Genomic DNA, 10,419 nt, shown 5'->3' with positions numbered 1-10,419 from the left:
TGAAGTTCTTTCCGCACCGCCCGGTACCAAATGCCCGGCGGACCGGTACCGGTCCGCGGACCGGCGGTTGGGGACCCCTGTATTACACCACAAATATTTTCTTTACTCATCATTTGAAGCGAGGGAGGCCTGGCGTCAGAATACCTCATGGGGCGACATGGTGGAGGAAGAGCCGGCTCGACCTCCTGGACATGGGATCCACATGCATGAAAAATTGTCCTCGCCATCACGCAAAAGGTGAGTTATTATTATTATTTTTTAATCAACTTAATTGCAAACAAAACGGATTTAACTCAGCAGACAGTGACAAAAGGCCTATTTATTGTGTCTGACTATGTAACTGTTAGGCTACCACCCAAAGACCCTCAACATACCACAGGACTTAACTGACTCTCAAGCCATTGTCAAGCTATGTTAACTAAAACATGAATGATTTATGATCATATTTCGGACAGGACTATTGCAGAGTCAAAGAAGAAACATGAAGAGAAACAGCTGAAGGCTCAGCAGCTGCGGGACAAATTGCGAGAGGAAAAGACGCTCAAACTGCAGAAGCTTTTGGAAAGGGTGAGAGAATGCTTGTTGAGTAATGAAAATCCTTCCTAAAGGTTCTCGGTGTAAGCGGTTTTACGATTTTGTCAACTCTTATTTTTTATTTTTTATACAGTTTCTCTTCATACAATTGAGTCTAAAGACAGATGTACAATTCTTGAATGTGTATAGAATTTTGGGATTAATCTCCAGTGATTGAGAAGCTAAATATCTGTTATTTTTGCCACGCGTGGCTCTCCATTTTCGATTTCTACAGGAAAAGGAGGTGAGGAAATGGAAGGAAGAGTTGTTGGAACAAAGGAGGAAGATGATGGAGGAAAAGCTGCTGCATGCAGAGTTAAAACGAGAGCTGCAACTCCAGGCCATTGTGAAGAAGGCTCAAGAGGAAGAGGCCAAGGTAAGTGGGGCAGGTTAACAATAACTGAATCCATATTTAAAAATGTTGCTTTGGGGCCGTATCTTATGAAATGGTAATTGTATGTTTGACCACTCATTGTCCATTCAGGTAAATGAAATAGCATTCATCAATACTCTTGAAGCTCAGAACAAGAGACACGATGCCCTGGCGAAATTAAATGAATATGAGCAACGCCTTAATGAGCTCCAGGAGGATAGGCAGAGGAGGCAGGAGGAAAAGCAGGCCAGAGATGAAGCTGTGCAGGTGCGGCTACAAACATTCACATAGTTTGTCTACATGTCTTTAATCCTTGTTCACATCCTGCTTTTTCTTCTTTGGTAGGAACGTAAACGAGCCCTCGAAGCTGAGCGGCAGGCACGCGTGGAGGAGCTGTTGATGCGGCGCAAGGAGCAGGAGGCTCGTATTGAACAGCAGCGGCAGGAAAAAGAAAAAGCAAGAGAGGATGCGGCACGGGAGAGAGCTAGGTTCGTAGTTTTTCAGTATAGTGTTGGCATTATAGAAATAGCAATAGTAATGACATTACTCAAAACAAGTTTGTAGTATTGTTTCTTCCCCTTCTGGGAATTTTTAGATTTCTTCTGATTGCAAACAAGTTGACATATTTTTTTCCTCCATGAAATTCATTTCTCAGCATTAACTTCCACAGAAAATGTTAATAAAAATACTAGAATATACCTTTTATCAAAACATATTGTATGTAAACCCAATTTTCAATGTTCAACAATTTAACACCATAAAATATAAAACTACATCTCGCTGTTGCTAACATTCTAATGATCTTTTCTCATGTAAAGTTGTACAACAGGCATATGTCATCGAAAGCAATTGAATGGGAAAGCGTATGCGCTCATTTTGTCTTTTTCTTTCTTTCTGGAATGAACTCATCAGTCACGAGTGGGGTTGTAAAAGTTGCTAAATATAGCAGCCGCATTGCTAAGTTGGCTTACACGAACTCTGTCTCTCAACAACACCACTAACCATATTTTTAAAATGGACAGTCTACCCTGGCTAAAAGAAATGCTAATTTATTGCCAAGCCCTATATTCACTTCTTTATGTACCTGTTTTCTATTTTGTCTGAAGAGACCGAGAGGAGCGTCTGGCCGCTCTTAGTGCAGCTCAACAGGAAGCCATGGAAGAGCTGCAGAAGAAAATTCAAATGAAGGTAAGTTTAGACAGGGCTCACCTTGCCTCTCTAATAGACACCATGCAAGGCCCCTCGTTTCCCAGCTGACCCCTTGCTTTCTGTTTGCTTTTCCACAGCATGACGAGAGCAGCCGTAGGCATATGGAGCAAATGGAGCAGAGGAAGGAGAAGGCGGCTGAGCTCAGCAGCGGCCGACACGCGAACACGGACTACGCCCCCAAACTAACGCCATACGAGCGCAAGAAACAGTGCTCACTCTGCGCTGTTGTGGTACGTACATCTCGTTAAGCGGGAGATTCTCATGTGCTCGGTATGGTATTCCATATGGACATATAAGAAACTCCAAATAGTGAGGGAGCCCGCTGCTTTATTTTCAGTGTGTTAAACTTAATACATTGTAGAACTTTTATCTCCCTCTTGTGTCAAATAAAGTAATTACAAAAGGACTGCTTACAGCCCAAGTTTTTAACACTGCCAAAATGTAAATGGAATAGTTACAAAAGAAAATCTGAAATTAGACTGAAATCAATGTCGTTTCATACAGGCAGTTATTTGTGAAAACCTGGTTCACATGGAAACAAGGGTGGCGCACCCTGACGTGAAACGAGCATCAACCGCTCAGTGAATTTTGTTGAACTGATGAATGACCTTGGTGTAAGATCTAACACAAGGGATCAGGAAGGGGTCCACAGGAAGAAGCGCTTCATTTAATGACCTTTGACACAAAGAATTATAAACCATTTCCTAGTCCGTGGTGAAAGGTCTCCACGGTGTCAAGCCTACACTATTTTTGCAGTTAGTCCGTAATTTGCCAGTATTAAAAGAAGGTGAGATATTTTACATTTTGACTGAAATGTCCATGTTATGTTATTATTTACACACTTGCTCAGTACACATACTCCGTTGAATATTATAAATCCATGGCACACACTTTCTCGGTTTTCCATTTAAAACAAACAAAAATAATTCAAGAATAATGGTTTGGACTTAATTGTAAGTGTCTTATTACCAACCCCTCACTCCCGAAAATCTCTTTCGGAAGTGCGAGACGTTAGAAGACATGAAAATTGCATTGTAAAAACAATTGTAATTGCACGTTTACTTACTGCATACTGTATATATTTAATTAACGGTAAAATACATACAAATGTAACTGACATCCTTTAGCCGTGGTATACGTCAGTTGACTTGTGGAACAAACCTAAGTACATTGCTCTGGTTTTACCTGAGCGGTTCAGCAGGGGTAGGTCATGTCCTATTGGCACAAAAACAACCAAGAGGTGTATCATTTCACCAGTATCCCGTGGGACTCTGATGACCCCTTCCTGCCTCTGTTTCAATTGTGCCGGTAGTGACCTCTGACCACTGTGCTTGTGTTTGCAGATCTCCTCAGAGGTGCACCTGTTCAGCCACACCAAGGGCAAGAGGCACCAACAGGCCGTGCGAGACAGTAGCAGCATCCAGGGACGGGAGCTCTCCGACGAGGAAGTGGTGCGGATCACCCTGTCGATGACACGCACGTTTATTCTACTACATAATGCCGCTCGGGTTGCATAAGAGGACAAAGAAACCGATGACTGTCTTTTATAGCACAGTTATTATTGTTTATTCAACAACCCCTCACTTTGTGCTATTGCAAATGGGCCTTGAAATGTACGCAGTCAGGGTTCAGTGCTCCAGTGGATGGTTGACATCACCTCATCACATAGTTTTGTTTTGTTTTTTGGGGGTTGGAGGGTCACAATTGAGCGCTTTCCATGGGAAGGCAGCCCGTCAATGCAAGTCAACCTCTCAGGCTGCAATATGAGATTGGTTTTTCAGGGCCGCTCATTGTGAGGCTGACAACTGTTGGTGCTATACGCAGCACCTTTGGCCCCACTAGCTCTTTCATTCAAAGCTTTTCTTCCACGCTCTCTTGTGAGTATAATTGATATGGTCACCGTTCTTCCTCTCGGGTATTTTCCATCTTAACGCAAGTCAGTTTGTTGCGTTTGACAGTTCAATAAGTGAGGAAGTGGGTTTATGGCCAAGCAAGTGCACAAATATAAACACTGGACTTTCACTCCGCAAGCTGGAGCAAAAAGAGAAGGTGGCTCAGCAATTTTTTTAATTGACACATTTCCCAATTGTAGTGCTAACACAGGTTATCTATTAGGACAATTAAATAGAATGAATAGTTATAACAACAATAACGGATAAATAAAATGTGTGGAAAAATGTAAATAGTAAAAACTGAAAAAACAAATATGTCAAAAAGTGTACGTCATCCTTTTAATTTCCCACATTGCTGAAAATAGAAATTTGAAAAGTGACAAATGGGCAGGTGATATGATACTGAATTATGAATGGGATATCCAAAAATCTATCCATGAAGAAAAATTGTGTGTGCAAAATTATTGAGGAAGCACTTTTGGAAGGATTAAGCTAAAATCCATCCATGAACACTTCATTCATTTGAATGCATATTTAAATCCATGATGGAGGCTTGTTCTAGGATATTTTGGGTTGTGTGTCTGATTGACGACTGACATAGATGGCATTTTTGATTTGCATTTTTTTTTCTCTCCCGATTTGTGAAAGCTAATTAAACTGAATTGCTGAAGACTTGACTTTGTTTAGAGAACTCTTCAGCGGCTGCTCAGATTATTTATTTCAAACCTAATTTTGGTCTCTACTATTTCAATCATTTCACCGCTAGCTATTTTGAAGACTGTGACTCCATAACTCTCTCTGTAATGAGAGATTTTTAATTAAAATGAAGACGGTTGGCTCCTCTGAGCAGAGGTCGCCAAGTGGTTTTCCTGCACAGGCTGGTGTCTTTATATTTAGTCTTTTTTTTTCCCTGCTGAGGCTCGTGAATTAAAGTGAGAATACAAGGATTAGCAGCAAGCCATTATGGAAAAAAAAAGTGAATCATGAATCAGTCTTATCAATCATTACCTGGATGGTTTAATGTGATACCTTGGTTTAATGTAGGCCTGTAGCCCATTTTTTTTTCTCTTCTCCCCAGCCCTAGTTTAATGTGCTTCCAAAGGCACATTGCTTTAGTCAGATGCCATATTTATTGATCACCTTTATACACTACTAACTCTTGGCAGGCTTGTCCAACAGAGGGACGGCAAGGCTGCAAAGAAGTGATCTCCCATAGGACCCGAATAGTCCAGGAGGTCTGCTCAGTGCTCTTTCGATGGCCCCCTAAATTGAGAACCTTGCTGAAATATCGAGAGTGCCAGCTGAAGTCCCCCTCTCACTCCCCATGCTGTTTTGAAATCTGACACTCGACACCTTTCCAGCACTGAAATTGCCTTTTCTACAGAAAGGAAACAGTTTCAGTTAAAACACGGGTGTCAGATTTGTATTTATGACATGTCCTTGCTGAAATGTCATCCAAAGGAGGTAGTTTGATCCAAAAAAATGTCACGCGAACCACCGAAGACTGTAACACCATCCATTGTCGTATCACTTATCGTCTAGTCGCTGACATGAAATTCAGCTGTTTGCTCAACGCCAAATGGAAAGCTACCCGCTTGGGCCTTTTGTGAGTGACAAAAGAGGCACTGGGTGAACATATCCCATAGAATATGTATTTGTGAGGGCTGCCTTTTAGATCTGTGACAGCTCTATGTCAGAGAAAGGGAGGGATGTTTAGAGGCGGGTCATGTTTCTGCCACCAGAGGCAATACGCGATATCGTGCGGCACCGCAGCCCTCAGGCCAGTGTATTTGCTGCTTTCTGACAATGGTTCAGTGGCAGACACCTGTCTGTCACCATATTTGACTACCTCAAACATTCTACGAGCTACCGAGTTTATTTTTGTAATAACTGTATCTGTATTTGCTAAAGCATCTACAGCTGCTTGTCAACATTTTCCTTATGTGGCAGTATAACATTTCATTATAACAGTATAACATTTCACCATGATGTATTTTGGACAAATGTTTTGGTTGCATTATTGAAACGGTTCCATTAGGTGAGTGGCAAGATCATGAGATAGCCTCTCAGAGAAATTACTGAGTGCAAGTGAGATGACATCTATGGTTATGGGTCATGACTGACCTGTATGAAGAAACGGGGGTGGGGGTTAGGCTTTCACACTTGTCAACTGAAAATCTAGAGAATGAGTTTGACTGGGGAATTAACATTTGGTTCCCTCAAATTCTAGTTCTAGAGGACATTTTATTTTAATTTATTCGTTCAGCTTTTTTTTTTTTTAAATAACCTTCATCCAGATCAACATCATCGGGTTGTGTGGAATTGAATGTCGATTAATCACTTTGTGAAACAAGGGATTGCAAAATGGGATTACATGATTTGAGCTCTGGAATTTTGAAGCCGTATCAATGCGGATCGATAAATTCGCCCAGAACAGGAGTTCCACAAGAGACTGTCTCATCACATAAAAATATTTGAAATATAAGCCTTTATTGATACATTGAATGTTACTTCACAATTACTCCCATAGGCTGATCCAAACAATCTTTATTTAGTCATCTTTCAGAAGCAATGATTAATGAGCTTTACCCACACCTTTTGACTGACTGTGACAACTGTATTACGTTCCACTGTAGTGAAACCCTCCATTCAGCTTGCAGGTGGACCAGCACTTGTCACCAAAGGCCATGGCAGCCCACACAGAGGTTTAGTTTTGACGTCTCAATGGAAGCCCTTTTATGTGTGCGGCCTATCCTGTGGTGTGATGGATATCAACATAATTACCATCTCTTGATGGAAGTACAAAAATGGTTAAAACGACTCCTCTCGCCTAAAAGCATGTCCATGGGTGGGGGCTGGATTTTTATTGGCGTAATTATAGGATACAGTCGCTTTTACATTCATATGTTTAATGGGATAATTTTCACGACTCAAACCCTTGTTGGCTGTGTTGTTTACCTAACTTCGAATTTCTTTGATGCAAACTGAAAGGAAAACAAAAACAATTGATAATTTATTTTAGTTAACAATATATAAGTTGTTTGATGAAAAATGAAGAATTTTTGAAGAATAATATTCCACTTGTGTGTGTGTGTGTGTGTGTGTGTGTGTGTGTGTGTGTGTGTGTGTGTGTGTGTGTGTGTGTGTGTTTTAGGAGCATCTTTCCTTGAAGAAATACATTGTGGACATCATGACTGACAGCTCCGTTTCCTCTGAAAGTGTAAAGGATAACGAGGAGAGGCAAAAGGCCCGCAAGAAGGCGAAGAAGCTCCGTGCCAGGATGAACTCCAGGTTGGTATCTTTTTCAGTGAGTTCATCAAAAAATAATAAAATGAAATAAAAAAAGCACGTTATGTGCATCCTGACTGTCCACAAGGTGTAACACTAATGACTTTAATTTATGGGCACCTTCGATGATTGCATGGCAAAACTGCAAATCGGTCTCTTGAGCCTGGCCTTCCACCTGGAAAGAGCTTTCCAACAAATTGCTGCCCTGCCATTGGCCGCATCTCTGTCTGGATAGTACGCATGTTGAAGCATGTGTTAGCCTTGCCTATTTTTCTTCCTTTCAGCTATTGATTTTTTTTTAAATGAAATATTAAAAAAAAAAAAAAATATATCAATACTAATAAACAAATTGGAGGCACAGTTGCTATGCAGTAAAACATGGCCCTGAGCTGCCTTAATTTAACTGGCTGTCAGAACAAGGAGTGAAACAGACTATTTATTTTTTATTTTTAACTTTTGGTGTCCACAATTGTTCCTTACGTTTTAGAGGCACGGGATAGTGGTAGTGTCAGCATCAGTATTATCATTTTTTTGCGCAAAAGTTTAAACGTGTTAGAGGGGTATTAAAAAAAAAAGTACGATGAAGGTGGACCACTGTATATATGTCATTGTGTGAGGAGAAAATAATTTGTCGATTGTGTGGGTAAAATGGCATGTTTATAAAATGACGTACAGTTTTAATATGTAAAGCATCAACTATAACGTTTTCTTAATCAATGTTGTCTTGTTTCATCATCATCATCATCATCATCCGTGCTTTTAAAAGAGTGCTTTAACACCATAGGCTGAAACATTCATGCCTTTCTGGCCTGGTGATTCAGTCTCAATACTGCTGTTCTTGGCTTTGTTGAGGCTCAGTGGTGTTGAGAAAGTGACATGATCCGTATCTGTTCTCTGTCACTCCCTCGCCAGCCCTGTTGGGACTTGCACTCAAAGGCAGCAGGCCCCCCAAAGGCAATTAAAAAAAAAGCGCAGAACCCTCTTAAAACATAAAGGTTGGCTGCTTCATCATTGGGTGTAAATGGTTTTAAGACGACATTAAAAAATGTCTCTTCTTCAGATCTATGCCTAACCAACTCAACTTTATGATAATGATAAGTGTGTTAGGAAGGAAAACATGGTCATTTTATCTGAATGTTACATCATTTTTTTCTATGTTGCAAGGAGCCTGATTTTACAATGTACTGCCTGTAATTCTTCGCTTATGGTTTGGTCAGTGCAAACCGAGTGCTCGGTGTGTGTTAGAAGTGCGTGGCTGTGAGACGATCTCAGAATTGTTCTTGCAAAGACACTCCTGTATAAAATATGAATTGATCTGAGCTGGTAAGCTACTGAAGTGTGGAGTAAAAATATTTTGACAATCATGAAACTGCATTGTCCCAGATGACAATTTCGATCCAAAAATGATAAATGGTTCAGCTGTGATAAATTTCTTTCTTACTTTTTGCTGCTTCAGGTCCATTCAGGTGCGGCCACCTGTCTGCCTGTCATCTGTGACAATGATGAACCCTGAGGCGTTCTATTCAGTAGTTCCTTATCATGCCTGTTCAAGCTTGATACAGTTGCAAGGCAAAGCCATATAGTTGGGTCAGTACTACCCTGATGGCCATGACTTTCTGGTCGCACTTTCAACACACTGAATGATTGTCACCTACGTGACCTACTTTTTCTAAAAAGAAGGAATTTGAGTCTTTCGAGTTCTGTGAGAGGGGGAATTAACATTATGATTTAATCATGATTTTAGTCTCTGCCAGCAAAATGCTTCTGCTTTGAGATCAGCAGTAGTGTCTGAGCCGCTCTGCTGACAGGCCAAATAAACAGACTCGGCTTGAACATTTTATTTCCTTTCACACTTTCCTCCACAGCCTGCTTTACTGGAAGGCTAAACACTTTTCCCCTCGGATTGAAAAACTTTTTCTTCACTTGTACCCCTCCAGAGCAAAGCAATACGAGACGTCGTTTGAGGCAAAGACGCAAGTTCCTGACTCCCCGTACAAAGCTAAGTAAGTGCAATCCTTTTTTTTTCTTCTTAAATCTTAAATGTTTGTCTTTACTCAAAAATTAGGAAGCTTCCTGTTTTGTACGTCTGATTATTTTGGCAATTGAAAAAGAGTTGTTCAATTAGTCTCAGGAGGAGGTCACTATGCGCAAAGTAAATCGCATTTTTCCAAATTGCTAGTTTTTGGAAAAAGGTCTTTATTTCTACTTGATTTGACAGTTGTGCAAAACCTCCTTTTGTGGAAAGCAAAATGTCCAATATTTGAATAGGCTATATCTGTTGTTTGCCGCTGTTTGCTTTCCGATGACTTTTATTGAAACTGCAGGCGGGGGAAAAAAATTAACTTCATTTGCAGAAGCCCATAATTTGTTGTGATAATTTGCAGTGTAGCTGTAGGTCAAATTAATTAATGACTCAATCTTCAATTGCTGACTGCAACATGTATTAAACTAGTGCGCCGATGTTTGCCTTTGTCCACTATATTTTCAGATTACAACGCCTTGTGAAGGACCTTTTGAAGCAACTGCAGGGCCAAGATAGTGGCCAGTGGGCCAACAATAAAGTGTCCAGTCTGGATCGAACTTTGGGAGAGATTTCTCGCATCTTGGAGAAACAGGTAGCTTAAACGGCTTGATTGGCTGAAACAAATTAGCTTCTTGTCTCCCCGTGGTTTTCAATGAATTCGGTCATACTCTATCAATATCCAGTTTGACTTAACTTTATCCTGTCCCTGTGCTGGCTTTGAGCAGTGGTCCCGATTTTTTTTTTTGGAGGGCTCGGCTGTCGGCTGAGCCGTCTGCAGCTGAGCGCAGGTCATGCCAGACACTCTGCATGTCTCCTCGGTCATTAGTTGTGTTTGGCTTCAGCTCCCTCTGTCTCACCCTCCCAAGTATCACTTACTCTGAAGCCACTTGCCTTTGGTTATTGACTAATGAAGACCATGTTAACTATGTTTTGATTGGACACATGGTACCAATAGAGGCGCTTCCTGGCACGAGAGTTAGCATTGTCCCTATGTCTGTGGTTTGTACCACTCAGACGCCACTGGTTTCGACAATGGCCAGTTGAATTAAAAAAAAAAAAAA

General features: G+C 40.9%; 1 protein-coding gene across 4 annotated transcripts in view; it reads left to right on the top strand.

The window, feature by feature from the left end:
* LOC109531157 (S phase cyclin A-associated protein in the endoplasmic reticulum-like) overlaps positions 1-9,974 on the top strand; it is a 22,612-nt gene extending 12,638 nt beyond the window's left edge. For all 4 annotated transcript variants that reach the window (XM_019895284.1, XM_019895300.1, XM_019895292.1 and 1 more), the window contains 11 exons: positions 120-237; positions 456-567; positions 809-949; positions 1,058-1,213; positions 1,292-1,434; positions 2,053-2,134; positions 2,233-2,385; positions 3,499-3,606; positions 7,202-7,338; positions 9,273-9,338; positions 9,824-9,974. In XM_019895284.1, coding sequence (XP_019750843.1) covers positions 120-237; positions 456-567; positions 809-949; positions 1,058-1,213; positions 1,292-1,434; positions 2,053-2,134; positions 2,233-2,385; positions 3,499-3,606; positions 7,202-7,338; positions 9,273-9,338; positions 9,824-9,959 — 1,352 coding nt within the window. In that variant the 3' untranslated portion in view covers positions 9,960-9,974. The remainder of the gene's footprint in view (positions 1-119; positions 238-455; positions 568-808; positions 950-1,057; positions 1,214-1,291; positions 1,435-2,052; positions 2,135-2,232; positions 2,386-3,498; positions 3,607-7,201; positions 7,339-9,272; positions 9,339-9,823) is intronic.
* Positions 9,975-10,419: the final 445 nt, after the last annotated feature.

This window comes from Hippocampus comes, unplaced genomic scaffold, assembly GCF_001891065.2.
Source record: "Hippocampus comes isolate QL1 unplaced genomic scaffold, H_comes_QL1_v1.1 scaffold570, whole genome shotgun sequence".
NCBI classification, from domain to species: Eukaryota; Metazoa; Chordata; class Actinopteri; order Syngnathiformes; family Syngnathidae; genus Hippocampus; species Hippocampus comes.
Note: the sequence above shows the minus strand (reverse complement) of the source record. Positions and strands in the feature narration are given on the sequence as shown.